Below are 18,859 nucleotides of genomic sequence, written 5' to 3' on the forward strand. Positions count from 1 at the left end.
GTTTGAAGGTACTGTTAAAATAGCAGTGGTTCTGTGAAAGATAGGCGTTGTCATATAAGGAGAATTTAGCTCTGAGAGTTTTTTTGGTCTTGCCTCTCAAGTCTCGTTCCAATCAGGGTTCGGCGAAGATTACGAAGCAATTTTCCAGTAAAGGAGATTTGGAGAGTTAGCCTGCTCACTCCGATAATCTCCCTCATTACCGCACAGTTTGTTCGGCGGGGGTTCGGTGTGGGAGCGGTAAACTATGCCCTCATCTGATTATCAATGGTACTGCAAGACGATAGGCTAAATGTAAAGATATTTATGGTAAGCCTATATAGACACACAGAGTCAAAACCAACCAAATATATTTTATTTTATTTTAGACATATTGATTTGACTGTAGGCCTATATACACATGGCACCTGCTGCAAAACAAAAGTCGAATTAATTGTTTTCAACAACTTTTAAACTACTGGGTTATTTATTCAAGCTTTTGAGACGCAACTCAGTATCTATCCCTCTCCCGCGCCTCTGGCCCTCGTTAAACACTGGAATGTTTGGATATGCTCGTCATATCCGTCATATGCTCCTTCAGGAAGTTATGAATCGAACACATTACACACATACTTCATATCCCGGAGGCGTCTGTCTGGTTCACATACTCTCTGCCGAAGATTATTCCTATAACTAATAATGAGAATGGAACTATCAGTGAAAGAGTTCTGCACTTTGAAGCGAAGCTGAGTGTTGTCGGTCTGGTCAACGTAAAGTTTGGCGAGATGCTGCTCTACGGGCTTCTGCTACTTTCTCTTTCCTTCTGGACGTCGCATGCAGTGTTTAAAATACCTTTGAAAATGTTTGCGGGGAAATTCAACGCGTCGGTGCAGCTGGACCTGAGGGCTTTGAGGAAGAATCAAAGCGCAGTGGAGAGTGGACTTTCCCTGGCATCGGATCCAGCTGGGATTGTCAACTTCCTAGATATGATCAATAATTTAAAAGGAGACTCTGGTAGGGGATATTACATGGAGATGGTTATTGGGACTCCGGGACAAACGGTATGACATTTATTTTTTTTATTTTTTATTTTCTATCATTTTTCCTTTTGTAGGCCTAGCGTTACATGAAGTGACATGTTTTGTAACGGTACATTTATTAATTGTGTAACTGTCTCCAGTTAATCTTACATCGGAACTTTTAAATAGGCATATTTAAACCAGATTCTGCATTATACAGTGGCCTTACAAGTCGCACGAACAAGTGGATGTCGTTGCGTTAGATTAGATAAACATCAAATCAGCCATTGTTTGTTTTAAAGTGAGATGACAGAAGCATGCATGCACGCACACACACACAAAAAAAAGGTTTCACAACATCATGTGTGCTACATTTTAGACAGTTCTGTTTGTCAGACACTAGTGAAGAATATCTATTGTGTTGAACTAGCTACAACCTTACTTTGCAAGAAATACCTGTACAAATTTGAGCAGATATGACCACTAATTACCTCCCATTCGTCCAATAAAATTACTTTGGGACAAGTAAGAGATTGAGTTAAGAGTTAAGTTACTATAATTCTGAGAGAAAATGTGTTATATTTTATAAAATGAAAATGACATTTTGACATTCGTAAGTGTGGCTTAAGCATTCACATACATTTAGGGCCACTACATGTTTCAAATGGTTTGCCCTTTACGGTCTTGTTAAAAACTCAGCTGATTTCTGATCAGCTGTTAAACATCAGAGTAGATGGGTACTGTAGGCTAGGGCTGATCTCAAAGCAGCGTTTCAGTTTTTAAGAGCATATAAGTTCAAGAAGCATGTGATGTGAAAGTCTCTATGAGATGCCTTGGGCGCAGGATGGAGCCCAAAGAGCCTTTGATCTTTGTGCTGAGAATATGTAAGAGCCGACTCACATGGGTTCACATGACAGCGGGCCCCTCAATGAGAGCAGCTGACTCAGATCAGGGCCTAAAGCAGATGCGTGGGGCCACTTGTGTGTACAGACTTTATAGTCAGTTGGGATTGCTGTTATTAATTTCTTTTTTTTTTATCAAAAACCCTGCAAAGCTCCAAGTGTTTCATTTTCATTTTAGATGTATTAAAAAAAGTCCATTTGTAGAACAGTTGAAGTTAATCTCACAATCTATTTAGTTGAACTGTACCGCAACGTCCCGATTATTTCCACAAAATAGTTAAAAATGCAGTCTAACCTGGCTAATAAATTCTACTAGGATAAAATAAAAATATTCAGCCTATACAGTCTCTCCTCTTGATTGCTGGATAACAGCAGGAAAAGCACAATATTGGCGATACAACCGAGAGATCGTTGTTACATTTCTTATCTCTTCCTCTTTAGGTGTAGCAGAAGGTATGTTGAAAGAAACTGTTCCACTTTGAGTTACACAAGGCATATTTGTGCATTCAAAACTATGAACAGTACAGAATAACATGTACAACGGGCTTCTTCTCTAATTCAAATAACTTCTGATTTAGGCCTAGCCCACTTCCAGTTTTAGCTGGAGTCAGATAAAAAATAATTTTGAGGTTGATAACGGTGATTATGATAGCTTGTACCAATTATTAATTCATAAACATCATTAGGCCTACACTTTGCACAACATGATATTTTACAAAATGATCTAACCAGTTCATCTTGTCTGCACGTTGGTTGCACTACATGATTTTAATTTGGCCCACTTGTTTTTATATATATATATATATATATATATATATATATATATATTTTTTTTTTTAGCCTAATAATCAAAGCAGTGAAGCAGTTTTGTTAAAACATTTTAAAGGTCTAATATAAAAGTTTATATATAGCCATACTTCTAGAATTTTATTCTTTTAATGAGGCTTTTTATTGTATCATGTTGTCAAGTCAGATGCATCACCTTGACTTTTTTTCCCAAAAAAAAAAAAAAAAAAAAAAAAAAAAAAAATATATATATATATATATAATGTTTCAGTTGTTTCAGTTTCCTAATGCTAAAAATGAAGATTTAACCAAAGCAAACACCACTACCCAAATTCTGTTTATAAATTGATGCATTAAAATCTCATTGTGATGTAGAAGCATTTTAAACCCTGTATGCACTGTAATTGCATTCCTCTCTTTAGAAAATGGAGCTTGAATTTTAGTGATCATAATTCATCATGTGGCCCGTCTCTCTGGAAATATTATAATGAAATCTGCAGTGTCATTGAACATCATGTTTATTCTCTCAACTCATCACAATTGAATGAGTAAGGTGAACTGTGAGAGGCCAGGATCGTCCCGCATCCTCTGCGAATATGTAATTAAGGGTACTCATGTTAATTGAGGCGCTCTTTCTAAACGAGCCACTAATTGCGGAATCTGTCGTATGTGCGGAGGCGTCGGACTGGAGTGGCTCACATCTGCTAATTGGTACAAACAGGTAGCAGATGCGTTCCCAGTGACAGAGCGCCTGCCAATTAGCTAAGCCACCTCGATAGGGGTGATTAGAGCCCACTTCACCAGCAGAGGAGCCGTGGGAGCGCAGTGAGGAGTACATGGAGCGACAAGCACAGGGAAGGGGCCAGATCCTTGGAACCAAAGGGAGTATGTGTGTTCCAGGGGCCCTGTTGAGGACAGACTTCATGTTTACTGGAAGCTGGCATGGATGGAGTTTTCGTACCAGACAGGAAGTGGTAGGAAAGTGTCCTTATTGTATCCTCCAAACTTAGTAGTGGCAAGGCAAGCATTACTGTTGGTTTCATTTCTTAAAAAAATAACTACAAGCGCAATGATAATTTGCGCTGTAGGATTTTTAATTGAATAACCACAAACACTTTCTGCCTTTCCCCACTGAAGACTGTGATTGCAGCCGTGTGGGAAACAGCGGTTGTACTTTGTGCTGTTTGTCTGAAAATTTGTGCTTGATAATTGTCTTGAGTTAAAGCCGGCAAGAAATGAAGAATTACACAAAATAACTGCCAATGTATTTGGAAAAGTCTCAAGTTCAACACCTTAAGAAGATTATTCCTATTGGAATTCTTGCACACCCTGCTAAAACAAGGTCTATGCTTGGAATAAATATTCTGTTAAAGCTTGGAATAACCATTCATTCTATTTCTGCAATACTTTACAAAGCAGACATGTTATTAACCAGTGCTTGTTCTAATCAGTTTACTTATTAATGTGAATAACCATGATTTGTAATGTTTAACCTTTGTGAAAAAGACGTTTGCTTAAATGTATTGAAAGTGCTCTTGTACAGTGTACTTCAAATCTTAAAAGTGTGTGCATATATATATATATATATATATATATATATATATATATATATATATATATATATATATATATATATATATAATATATATTATATAATAACTTATTATATAACTTATTATATAGCTTTAAACAAATTAAAGGCAACTAAAATGTTTCTTAACTAACTACATTTTTGCACTTTCAAAAGTAAGTTTACTTTAAAGTACAGTTTTTGCTATTCTAAGTATGCTTATTTTAATGTGTTGATTAACATAAAGCGCATGTAAAGCACTGCATTGTATTTACCTGTAGTGTGTTATTTGATACATTTAAAGTTAATGTAAGCTATTTTAAATGTTCTAATTTGCAAGTGCCTCATTACAAATGTGTTACAAATATATTCAAATACATGACATACAAGTTTCAATTACTGAATTATCATCAGTATACTTTTGGCAGTACACTTTATCCATTTCAAAGACAGCGTTAGTAATTCTGTAAATAATTTAATTCATAATAAAAATAAGATATTGCATTTATTAACTAATTTACAAAGTAATTGCATTTAACATAAATGTAAATAACATGGAATTAAGGGTCCAAAAACATTGCATCTATTATATTAAGTATAGGATTTTTCATTAAAGGTATGCTAAAATATACTTCAAGGAAGTGTTTGCCTTCTCCTGTATAAACAGCTGATCATTATCATTAGTGACGTGTGCATAATGTGCAAATTTCCTGTATGCTGGATTACCTGTTGCATTTGCTATTACACCAGAGCACTTGGTCCTGTATGGGATACAGTATGTGGAATGCCTTGTGCTTGACTTGACCTTACACATCCTGGTAATGCTGAACAAACAGATAATAGAAACCATGATTTCCTTTTTGACTCATTATTTATGATTATGAAGTGTTACAGTTTTATAGATATTTAATGTAAAGTAGAATTAAAAGTCTTTCTCACTTTTTCTCCTCTTGAAAAGAGATCATTACTTAATAACAACTCAAGATGTTCCATAATGTTTAATTCAAATACGGCATTAAAATGTGTTCCTAAGAGTTTAAGTGATTTTAAATGAAGCTGTTAGGATCAGTGCAGTGGAGCAGATCTGTGTGTCTATTATGATGGCGTTAACGATGAGAAATGCCCATAATGGCCTCTTTGGCAACTGGGTGAGATGGCACAGCTCTGTTATCTCATTAGTTCCCCCTCGTTGAACCAGCGCTCCAACAACATTATTCCAACTGCTGTGACCGTCTGGCAAACAGAAACATATGCATGGAGAGACTAAATTGGAGGGCTCTGTGCCAGCAGGGTTTGATGGTATTTAGGTGGTTGGCATTTAGGTATAAAAATATAAATAAACGTAAAAAAATATCATAGTTGTGTGCAAATACTTTTGGTGCTCTGAACATTTCTCATTTTCAATTTGTAATTTAACCTAAGCTAAGATACATGGGTTTTGACATTTTATGCCTTTTTATTTATATTTATAAAAAGGTGGCTTTAGAAGTGCATGTATTGTTTGTTTTTTCCATATAATTGAACATACACAAAATGACCAAAACTATATGTGGAAATATACAGTATTTTTAATTAATGGATTTGATTTTTTTCAGTTACTTCTGTTTTTTCTGTCAGTTTTTAATGCTACAACATAAAATGACATTCAAGAGATCTGGGTGCTTTCAGCTGTATTGCGGCAGCTTGGAAAGGGCTTTTTTCTGTTCCAGCATGACAATACCTCTGTGCACATGAGTCTGAAAGAACCTGACTGGCCAGCAAAAAAGCATTGACCTGAACCCCTTTCAATACATTCAGGATCAAATGAAATGGGACCAAATCACAGCATGTTTTAACATCTAGTGAAAGACCCAGATGACTATAAGCTATTATTGCTATTGATAAATCTGATAAAATTTTAATGCTACAGGATGTGACATAAGAGTTCTTACATGGAGATAACACCTGTAGGAATTACATTGCTAATGTGTAACAAAATTTTTTTTTTTATTCTACCTAATAAAGCAGTGCAAATAATTTTGACAATTGGTACAGGAGCTAGACATTTCTGCTTTTAAAGCGCCAGCATTTGCCCTTTTGACTTTCATTAAAAGTACATAACTGTAAATGTTATTTATTTATTGTAGCTTAGGGATGTTGTTTATTTTCTGTAGTAATCAAAAGCACTTCACGGATGATCATAAGCTGTATTAATGCAGAGTATTCCTCTGAAACTATTTCCAACTAATCTAATGCCTAAAAAGTGACCCATCATTTATGGTGTTTTCACATATAGTTTGATTAAAGGAACCAAACCCATTTCACTTAAAGTTAACCAGAAAGGGAACCAGGCGAAAGTGACCTCAGTCCTTTTGGTGTTCACAATATAGTGGACTCAAAAGAGAACCCAGTTCTTTTCTTGGTTCTCCTCATTACTGAATTGATTTACTTTCAGAGGCGATCTGAGTACGGTTCACTTTTGGGTGATTTTAGGGGGATAAGAGATCATTCTCATATATTAGCTAAACTGCTCCGAGAGCATTTGCAGCGCTCAAATGATAAATAATTCAAACGATTCAAATATTATGTTGTCATTTATGTAATCTATGGCTAACTGTGCATTAAATAATTTAATGCATCTTTCACTAAGTATTCTTGTCATGACAACCACCTGACATGCTGGGGAGATCTTGAATTTTGCCCGCTTTAAATCAGACACAAAAATGAATAGTGCAGTAAGATCACATAGATTTGAATGCATGAATTATTGATTTGAATTAATTATCGAGTGATTGATAGAGAGATGAAAGTTATGTGAACTGTGTCTCATTCTGCAAAAGCCAAGCTGTGAATTTTGTTACTAAAAAACATAAATTTTACCCCCTAGCAGCTGAGAAATCGAATGTATCGATTCAGTATCGAATCTACTATATTAATAGCAGCATTCACAATTTAAAAGTGTCCAAGCTATATTAACTTTATACATTATATTCCCTTATAATTTTAACTTTGACTGAAAAATAATAACCCTTAAAGTCATATTGTTTTCTGTCTTTGCAGTTTAACATCCTGGTTGATACTGGAAGCAGCAACTTTGCTGTAGCTGCAGCACAACATCCCTACATCACACACTACTATAACAGAGCACTGTAAGATCAAATCCCTACATCACGCACTACTATAACAGAGCACTGTAAGATCAAATCCCTACATCATGCACTACTATAACAGAGCACTGTAAGATGAAATCCCTACATCACGCACTACTATAACAGAGCACTGTAAGATCAAATCCCTACATCACACACTACTATAACAGAGCACTGTAAGATCAAATCCCTACATCACACACTACTATAACAGAGCACTGTAAGATCAAATCCCTACATCACGCACTACTATAACAGAGCACTGTAAGATTAAATCCCTACATCACACACTACTATAACAGAGCACTGTAAGATCAAATCCCTACATCACGCACTACTATAACAGAGCACTTTAAGATCAAATCCCTACATCACGCACTACTATAACAGAGCACTGTAAGATCACATCCCTACATCTCACACTACTATAACAGAGCACTGTAAGATCAAATCCCTACATCACACACCACTATAACAGAGCACTGTAAGATCAAATCCCTACATCACACACCACTATAACAGAGCACTGTAAGATCAAATCCCTACATCACACACTACTATAACAGAGCACTGTAAGATCAAATCCCTACATCACACACTACTATAACAGAGCACTGTAAGATTAAATCCCTACATCACACACTACTATAACAGAGCACTGTAAGATCAAATCCCTACATCACACACTACTATAACAGAGCACTGTAAGATCAAATCCCTACATCACACACTACTATAACAGAGCACTGTAAGATCAAATCCCTACATCACACACTACTATAACAGAGCACTGTAAGATTAAATCCCTACATCACACACTACTATAACATAGCACTGTACGATCACATCCCTACATCTCACACTACTATAACAGAGCACTGTAAGATTAAATCCCTACATCACACACTACTATAACAGAGCACTGTAAGATCAAATCCCTACATCACACACTACTATAACAGAGCACTGTAAGATCAAATCCCTACATCACACACTACTATAACAGAGCACTGTAAGATTAAATCCCTACATCACACACTACTATAACAGAGCACTGTAAGATCAAATCCCTACATCACACACTACTATAACAGAGCACTGTAAGATCAAATCCCTACATCTCACACTACTATAACAGAGCACTGTAAGATCAAATCCCTACATCACACACTACTATAACAGAGCACTGTAAGATTAAATCCCTACATCACACACTACTATAACAGAGCACTGTAAGATCAAATCCCTACATCACACACTACTATAACAGAGCACTGTAAGATCAAATCCCTACATCACACACTACTATAACAGAGCACTGTAAGATTAAATCGCTACATCACACACTACTATAACATAACACTGTACGATCACATCCCTGCATGATGCACTACTATAGCAGAGCACTGCAAGATCACATCCCTACATCTCACACTACTATAAAAGAGCAATATAAGATCACATCCCTACATCACACACACACACACTACTATAACAGAGCACCGTAAGATCACATCCCTACTGTACATCACACACACACACTACTATAACAGAGCACTATAAGATCAATTCCCTACATCACACACTACTATAAGAGAGCACTGTAAGATCACATCTCTACATCAGTAACTACTATAATAGAGCACTTAAGGTCAAATCCCTACAATACACAAACTACTATAACAGAGCACTGTAAGATCACATCCCTGCATCACACACACACACACACTACTATAACAGAGCACTGTAAGATCACATCCCTACATCACACACACTAATATAACAGAGCAATGTAAGATCAATTTCCTACATTACACAAACTACTATAACAGCACCGTAAGATCACATCCCTATATCACGCACTACTATAATAGAGCACTTAAGGTCAAATCCCTAAAATACACACACTACAATAAGAGCACTGTAAGAGCAATTCCCTACATCTCACACTACTATAAAAGAGCAATATAAGATCACATCCCTACATCACACACACACACACTACTATAACAGAGCACCGTAAGATCACATCCCTACTGTACATCACACACACACACTACTATAACAGAGCACTATAAGATCAATTCCCTACATCACACACTACTATAAGAGAGCACTGTAAGATCACATCTCTACATCAGTAACTACTATAATAGAGCACTTAAGGTCAAATCCCTACAATACACAAACTACTATTAAAGAGCACTGTAAGATCACACCCCTGCATCACACACACACACACACACTACTATAACAGAGCACTGTAAGATCACATCCCTACATCACACACACTAATATAACAGAGCAATGTAAGATCAATTTCCTACATTACACAAACTACTATAACAGCACCGTAAGATCACATCCCTATATCACGCACTACTATAATAGAGCACTTAAGGTCAAATCCCTAAAATACACACACTACAATAAGAGCACTGTAAGAGCAATTCCCTAAATTACACAAACTGCTATAACAGAGCACTGCAAGATCACATTCCTACATCATACACTACTATAAGAGAGCACTGTATGATCAATTCCCTACATTACACACACTACAATAAGAGCACTGCAAGAGCAATTCCCTAAATTACACAAACTGCTATAACAGAGTACTGTAAGATCACATCCCTGCATCATGAACCACTATAACAGAGCACTGCAAGATCACATCCCTACATCACACACTACTATAATAGAGCACATGAGGTCAATTCCCTACATTACACAAACTACTATAACAGAGCACTGTAAGATCACATCCCTACATCACACACTACTATAATAGAGCACATGAGGTCAATTCCCTACATTACACAAACTACTATAACAGAGCACTGTAAGATCACATCCCTGCATCATGAACCACTATAACAGAGCACTGCAAGATCACATCCCTACATCACACACTACTATGATAGAGCACATGAGGTCAATTCCCTAAATTACACAAACTGCTATAACAGAGCACTGCAAGATCACATCCCTACATCACACACTACTATAATAGAGCACATGAGGTCAATTCCCTACATTACACAAACTACTATAACAGAGCACTGTAAGATCACATCCCTGCATCATGCACTTCTATAACAGAGCACTGTAAGATCACATAACTACATTACACACTACTATAACAGAGCACTGCAAGATCACATTCCTGCGTCATGCACTACTATAAGAGAGCACTGATCAATTCCCTACATTACACAAACTACAATAACAGAGCACTGTAAGATCAATTCCCTACATTACACAAACTGCTATAACAGAGTACTGTAAGATCATGCACTTCTATAACAGAGCACTGTAAGATCACATCACTACATCACGCACTACTATAATAGAGCACATAAGGTCAATTCCCTACATCACGCACTACTATGACAGAACACTTTAAGATCAGTTCCCTACATTACACAAACTACAATAACCGAGCACTGTAAGATCAGTTCCCTACTTTACACAAACTGCTATAACAGAGTACTGTAAGATCACATCCCTACATCATGCACTACTATAACAGAGCACTGTAAGATCACATCCCTACACTACACACACTACAATAACAGAGCACTGTAATATCACATCCCTACATCACGCACTTCTATAACAAAGCACTGTAAGATCACATCCCTGCATTGCACACTACTATAAAAGAGCACTGTAAGATCCCATCCCTACATTATATCTTTAGTTACATCATACCCTACTGTAACAGAGTATTGTAAGATAAAATCCGACTGCTAAAACAAAGCATTGTAAGATCACATCCTTACATCTCGTTTTACTACAAAAAAGCAATCTAACATCAAAACACACATCACCATTACATCACATTCTTTCATAAAAGAGCATCCAGAAAAAAATACATTCACTTTATTCCAGTTGTTTAATGTGTGCCAGTGAGTAATGTTTGTAAGTTCAGCAGTCCATTAGTAATGGATCAATGTCATGATGATTTGCTCAGTTCCAGTACATATCAGAGCTCCGGCAGGGGAGTTGCAGTAAAATACACACAGGGAGAATGGGAGGGAGAACTGGGAACTGACCGCATCACCATTCCTCAAGGGCCCAGTGGGACAATCACTATCAACATAGCCACAATCCTCACATCAGAAGGCTTCTTTCTGCCTGGAATCAACTGGCAGGGAATTCTTGGACTTGCATATCCTTTACTAGCTCGAGTAAGTGATATGTTACATAGGTGTGTTATTGAGAAAAGGTGTGTTATTTTAGAGATGGGTGCTACTGTTTGATTTAGCTCAGCCATAGCTGTCACATGTTCAATTTTGGTGTCATAAAGGTGTGGCTTAGATCTTCAAACAGCAGTGTTATTATCTTCAAAAGTCACTGTATATTTGCTATTACTAAGAGCCGTGTTTCAGAAAGTAGTGGATAATTTACTATGTACCATGGAAAATTATTAGTGCAATGGTACATTTCTAATATATTACTGTACAATAGTATCAAACTTGTTTTCTTTCTTTTCCTTTAGGGACTTTTTTAAACATTTATGAAAGCATATTTTTCCTCACTATCTGAATCTTGTCTTTCCATATTTTTTTTTTTTGTCTTTTTCATTTTTGTCAATTAATATATAATAAACACTCAATACAAATATTGGTTTGTACTATGTTTAGGCGTAATTATTATATTTAAATATACATATTTAAAAATTGGTTTCAATTTCCTTAAGATGAGTTTTATATATTTCTCCTCTCAGCCTGACCCATCAGTGGAGCCCTTCTTCAACTCTGTTGTGAAACAGACCGGCATTCCAGATGTCTTTTCTCTTCAGATGTGTGGAGCAGGAGTCTCTGCCAGCACTACAGCTGACCCGGCAGGCGGCAGCCTGGTGTGTACCAAACCAGAAGTAGTCTTGAACCGACCTACTAAAATATACAATCAAAATTAGTTAAAAATGAATCCAGCTAACTGCTATAGTGGGTACATCAATCTAATCATGTAAACATAAACTATTATATATGTATTAAATACAGGTCCTCGAACTTATATAGGTAATACTTTTCATGGCAGATGTTTGAAAGCTTGGTACCAAAATTTAAGTATTTGTATTAATAATTCAGTCAAAAACATTTATTTGCAAAGTCAATTTAAATTATTATATCTAAAATAATAATAATAAGTGTTAAGATGTTTTTTTTCCTATCTTGTTATCACATTGTTTAAATAATATAATCTTGTACCATATTGATATAAAAACACAAAGAGAAAGAAAATATATTCCATTATTAACAACATGAAGTGGATTAAACATTGTCAACGCAATGTTTTTTGAATTTGAGTTCAATAATTTGAAAAGCTAATTAAATTTAAAGTAATTGAATAAGAAAAAGATAAATTCAAATGAATCACTTTAAAATAACATCAATCAAAATAAAACACTTATTAAAAACATGAAAGATGTTATTTGTATACTTGCAAGTCATATGACCATTAACCAATGTCAGAGAACTGGGAACATTGCAAATAGGATGCTAAATTATTAAAATATTAATTTTAAAATATGAGGGGTATTTCAAGTAAATATATTAGGTGAAGGGTTCAGATGACAAAAAAGTAATGAATGAAAAACAAATGAAAAAGAATGCCTGCATTACATGTAAATGATGAATAATGTAAATTGTGGATTTTAATGTGTTTAAAAGACAAAAGCCTTCCACACACACACACACACAGTAATTGTAAGATCTATTTCAGTTCCTAAATCATATTTAAAAACAAAACTCTAGTTAGAAGTCAAGGTATATGAATGGATATTGTCTGTAATTTGAAGAAAAGTGGCTAGACCCATAGTCTACAAAATCTGAGGCTCTGATCAAAATTGGCCCCTGGTGAAAGATTAGAGGCGGGAGTCTCATGTTATTAACAGGCAAACTGGAATTTAACCATATGAGTTGCTGCCGTAGGTAGCATTCAGGCTTCCAGCTTTCATAAATCAGATCAGTTTAACACCTCTCAAGGACAGATGAGATTGGGTTTCTCAGCACTTCTCAAGAAACATAATAGCTCAGCGCGTCTCTGCGTCTCACACCTCTGCTGCCTCCTATAGGACAGTGTGTCTCGTTAGTGAGAAGCTAATTAAGCTAAAGAGAGTCCCCTGCTGTTGGCACATTCTGTTAGCAATACGGGAGCACTGGAAGAAGAGGCGGCCACGTGTCCCGCGGAGAGGAGCAGATGGGAAGCACGGTGGGGAGGGGTGTGTCCTGTGTCCACAGCTGAACAATGTCCAAAGCCTTTTGGAAATATTTGACTAGCCTCTTAATTGGATGCTATTTGCAGAAGTCAGAAGCTCCAGAAAGTCATTTGTATTTATTATTTTTATTCATTTTTGCTTGATCTGATATTCTTAAACATAAGCTAAAGAAAAATAGGTAGTTAAAAAAAATCTGATTGATTAATTAATGATTAAATTAATAATAAAAAAAATATATATTTAATATATATATATATATATATATATTAGGGGTGTAACGATACGCGTATTCGTATTGAACCGTTCGGTACGACGCTTTCGGTTCGGTACGCGGTACGCATTATGTATACCGAACGGTTCGTTGGAGTATTTAATTATATTTGAAAAAAAAAAAAAAGAGAGAGAGAGAGAAATATAATGATATGCGTTCAACAAGGTAGCCCAATAACCCAAACAACGTAACAGGCAACGCCCCTGACACTCCCGAAGAAGAAAAAAACACCATCTTATATGTTTATGTTAGGCTACTCAGCAGGCGCTCGCTCACTCAGTACGCGCTGAAGGCTCGTTGCAAAATAGCCAATGCGTTTAACAGACTAGAAATGAGAAGATCCTCCAATAACCAACAGGTCTGCTGTTTGGGTGCACTTTGGATTCCCTTTAAGCTATAATGGTGATGGCAAGAGAGTGGTTTCCTTTCCAAAGCGCTCGGGCAGAAGCGCTCATGAGGCGTCTGTCTTTGCTAAGCAACAATGACGTGCTCTCTCCATGAGACGCGGAAATTTCAGCGAAGGATAAATGGATTTGCAGCTCTAAAAATCGCTTGCAGTAGCTCTGCTACTAAATTTATTTCAAAATTGCAATCCATATACAACTATGATCAGCTGATCCTTCATCTTGGCTGAGCTCTCAACGTTGTTACGGGAAAGGATGAAGCTGATTGGTTGGTTCTTGTCACATGACCCGCGGTGCGCTTGCGGCATTCTGAAAAGTTGAGATGTTTTTACATTTTGCTGTATCTAAAACGTATCGAACCGAACCGAACCGAACCGAACCGTGACATCAGTGTATCGTATCGAACCGAACCGTGAATTTTGTGAACCGTTACACCCCTAATATATATATATATATATATATATATATATATATATATATATATATATATATATATATTTACAAATATGACGACAACAATAAAACAGATAAATAAACGTCTCGGTTACGTACGTAACCCTCGTTCCCTGATGGAGGGAACGGAGACGTTATGTCGACCGACAAATGGGGTCTCACCTGGGAGGCAAATCATCTCTGATTTTAAGAGAAAACGCCAATGAAATTGGCAAGTGGATTAACACACCTGAGCCACTCCCCGTGCCAACGGGTATAAATAGGGCGACAGGTGCATCCACTCATTAGGTTTTACGCTGAGGAGCCGAGAATGTGTCCCAGCAACAGCGAATGGTTCAAGGTTGTGGCATGGGGACATAACGTCTCCGTTCCCTCCATCAGGGAACGAGGGTTACGTACGTAACCGAGACGTTCCCTATCTGTCGGTCACTACGAGTTATGTCGACCGACAAATGGGGTCCTATGGAAAACGCCACAACCTGAACCTCATCACAACCCTGAGGCGCTGCAATTGTTGACAAGCCTTGGCGTGCCACAAAGCTACGCTTAAGGTCGTAACCTTCCCAAAGCCCCAGCGCAAATTCACTGACCTTGGTACCGAAGGGGCCAAAGGGTGAGTACATCGCTGCTGGAGAAGGCCATGCTGCTGTTCCGCCCACATAAAGTAAATGGAAGGGATTTCAACCTTCAGTGAAAGATTGCTTCAAATCTTCCCTATTTGTTCTTTCAGCTGGCAAGACAATGGGGAAGCGAGCCTTTAGGAAAGGTCGCTACGGAGACCACATCCTACCCATAGGGAGGTGACATGTGGATATAGGCTGCCAGGGGGCAGTACTACATATGGAAGGGGTCTCTGAGGCAGGTCCTACCTTAGAGTAGGGATGGAACGGCTGCCAGAAGAGACTGACAGAACGATCTGTCAAGGGAAGACACGGGTTTGCCAAGAGGGAAACCTTACCGTGGAAGAATACACATATGGGATTACCCGTAGGGAACCCAGCCATATGGACACCTAGCCTGGCGACAGACTGCTCCGCCAAGTCTGACGCCGAGGGTGCTGGAGGATACTCGACCAGGGTACGCCAACCGGGGAACTCTACTGGGAGAAGGCGGCGCTCACATCCCCGTGTTAGGGGGAATGGCGCAGCAAGCGAGACACCCAGCCAGCCCTTCCCGCCAATTACCTGTTACCCAACACACGGGAAGAAACTGGCTCTACACGGAGGTTGTAAAACCTTGCAAAGGTGTTAGGTGTCGCCCAGCCCGCAGCTCGACAGATGTCTGCCAGAGAGGCGCCGTGCGCCAACGCATAGGAGGAGGCCACACTCCGTGTGGAGTGAGCCCTCACCCCCAGGGGGCACAGCTCGCCTTGGGAATGGTAAGCCAAGGCGATGGCGTCCACTATCCAGTGGGCCAACCTCTGCTTAGAGACAGCCTTCCCCTTCTGCTGACCTCCAAAGCAGACCAGGAGCTGCTCAGAGCTTTTGAAGCTCTGGGTGCGGTCCACGTATATGCAAAGCGCTCTTACGGGACACAGCAACGACAAGGCTGGATCTGCCTCTTCCAGGGGCAGCGCTTGCAGGTTCACCACCTGGTCTCGGAAGGGAGTGGTGGGAACCTTGGGCACGTATCCAGGCCGGGGTCTCAGGACAACGTGAGAGTAGGCCGGCCCGAACACAAGGCACTCTTCACTTACCGAAAATGCTTGGAGGTCCCCGACCCTCTTGATGGAAGTGAGCGCGATCAGGAGCGCTGTCTTGAGAGACAGGAACTTCAGCTCGACCGAATCCAGCGGCTCAAAGGGACCCCTCTGAAGTCCCGCCAGGACAATAGAGAGGTCCCAGGAGGGAATCAGGGGTGTCCTAGGAGGATGTAACCTTCTGGCACCCCTCAGGAACCTAACGATCAGGTCATGCCTCCCCAGGGACCGGCCGTCCACTGCATCGTGATGGGCTGCAATGGCAGCCACATACACCTTCAGGGTGGAGGGTGACAGCCCAAGCTCCAGCCTTTCTTGCAGTAAAGAAAGCACGACTCTGACCGGGCATCTCCGGGGGTCTTCTCTGTGAGAAGAACACCAATTTGTGAACAGACTCCACTTCAGAGCATAGGCCTGCCTCGTAGAAGGGGCTCTAGCCTGAGTGATAGTGTCTACCACTGCTGGGGACAGATCACTTAGGTCTGCCGCGTCGCGTCTAGAAACCACACGTGGAGGTTCCAGAGATCTGGACGCGGGTGCCAAATGGTGCCAAGCCCCTGAGAGAGAAGGTCTCTCCTCAGGGGGATGCGCCAGGGAGGGGCTGTCACGAGGAGCATGAGTTCCGAAAACCAGGTCCGGGTGGTCCAGTAAGGCGCAACCAACAGGACCTGTTCCTCATCCTCCCTGACCTTGCACAGAGTCTGTGCGAGCAGGCTCACTGGGGGAAACGCATACTTGCGTAAACCCGAGGCCAGCTGTGTGCCAGTGCATCTGTGCCCAGGGGGGCCTGGGACAGGGAATAGTACAGCTGGCAGTGGGAGGACTCGTGGGAAGCAAACAGGTCTACCTGGGCTTCCCCGAATCGACTCCAGATCAGCTGGACCGTCTGGGGATGGAGTCGCCATTCCCCGGGGAAAGTGAGCTGTCGTGAGAGCGCGTCGGCTGCACGATTGAGCTCCCCCGGGATGTGGACAGCGCGCAGCGACTTGAGCCACGTCTGACTCCAGAGGAGGAGATGGCGAGCGAGTTGAGACATGCGACGTGATCGTAGACCGCCCTGTCGGTTGATGTACGAAACCGCCGCGGTGTTGTCCGTGCGGACCAACACGTGCTTGTCCAGCACTAGCGGACGAAACCGTCGCAAAGCTAGATGCACTGCCAGCAACTCAAGGCAGTTGATGTGCCAAAGCAGTCGAGGTCCTGTCCAGGACCCTGAAGCTGCCTGCCCATTGCATGTCGCGCCCCAGCCCGAGTTGGAGGCATCTGTTGTGACAACAACGTGCCGGGACACTTGTTCTAAGGGCACGCCGGCCCGTAGAAAAGCAAGGTCCGACCAGGGACTGAATAGGCGGCGACACATCAGTGTGACGGTGACACGATGTGTACCGCGGCGCCATGCCCATCTTGGGACTCGGGAGTGTAACCTGTGCTGAAGTGGTCTCATATGAAGCAACCCGAGCGGCGTGACTGCGGCTGCGGATGCCATATGCCCCAGGAGCCTCTCAAAGTGTTTCAGTGGTACCACTGTCCTGCCTCTGAAGGAACTCAGGCAGTTCAGCACTGACTGGGCACACTCGCTGGTGAGACGTGCCATCATACTCACCGAGTCTAACTCCATACCGAGATAAGAGATCCTCTGCACAGGGGAGAGCTTGCTCTTCTCCCGGTTGACCTGAAGCCCCAACTGACTGAGGTGCCGGAGCACGAAGTCCCTGTGATCGCACAACTCTTCTCGGGACCGGGCCATAATGAGCCAGTCGTCGAGATAGTTGAGGATCCTGATGCCCACTTCCCAGAGTGGGGCAAGGGCGCCCTCTGCGACCTTCGTGAAGACACGGGGGGACAGGGAGAGCCCGAAGGGGAGGACCTTGTACTGCCATGCCTGACCCTCTAAGCAAAGCGCAGAAACGGTCTGTGACGAGGGAGGATAGAGACATTTCAGGTCGATCGCTGCAAACCAGTCCTGGGACTGGACGCATTTGATAATGCGTTTCTGCATCAACATCCTGAACGGGAGCTTGTGTAGGGCCCGATTCAAGACTCGCAGATCCAGGATAGGTCGAAGGCCACCGCTTTTCTTGGGCACGATGAGTAAGGGCTGTAATACCCCATCCTCATCTCGGCTGGAGGGACCGGCTCGATTGCATCCTTCGCCAGCAGGAGAGCAATCTCCTCGCACTAGACAGGGGTGTCCCGGACTGCCCCCGAAGTCTCGAGCACGCCATTGTACTTGGGGGGGTCGCCGGGCGAACTGAATCGCATAGCCGAGTCGGACCGTCCGGATGAGCCAGCGTGACGGGTTGGGCAGCGCAAGCCACACTCCCAGACTCTGTACAAGTGGCACCAAAGGGACAGTCGACATACCCGCAGTGGTGCAGCGATGGGGAGTCGTGCCGGAAGGCCCAGAAGACTCTGAGTCATGGGT

At 40.8% G+C, this 18,859-nt stretch overlaps 1 protein-coding gene across 2 annotated transcripts in view; it reads left to right on the forward strand.

Annotated features, from left to right (window-relative positions):
* The first annotated feature begins 559 nt into the window (after positions 1-559).
* bace2 (beta-secretase 2) overlaps positions 560-18,859 on the forward strand; it is a 39,180-nt gene continuing 20,880 nt past the window's right edge. The window contains exons 1-4 of one of the 2 annotated variants that reach the window (XM_026282858.1): positions 560-1,037; positions 7,293-7,381; positions 11,358-11,574; positions 12,114-12,245. In XM_026282858.1, the coding sequence (XP_026138643.1) occupies positions 762-1,037; positions 7,293-7,381; positions 11,358-11,574; positions 12,114-12,245 (714 nt within the window). In that variant the 5' untranslated portion in view covers positions 560-761. Of the gene's footprint in view, positions 1,038-7,292; positions 7,382-10,621; positions 10,920-11,357; positions 11,575-12,113; positions 12,246-18,859 lie in introns of those variants that run through there. The other variant, XM_026282859.1, reaches the window with a different exon arrangement.

Source organism: Carassius auratus, chromosome 15, assembly GCF_003368295.1.
Source record: "Carassius auratus strain Wakin chromosome 15, ASM336829v1, whole genome shotgun sequence".
Lineage (NCBI taxonomy): Eukaryota > Metazoa > Chordata > Actinopteri > Cypriniformes > Cyprinidae > Carassius > Carassius auratus.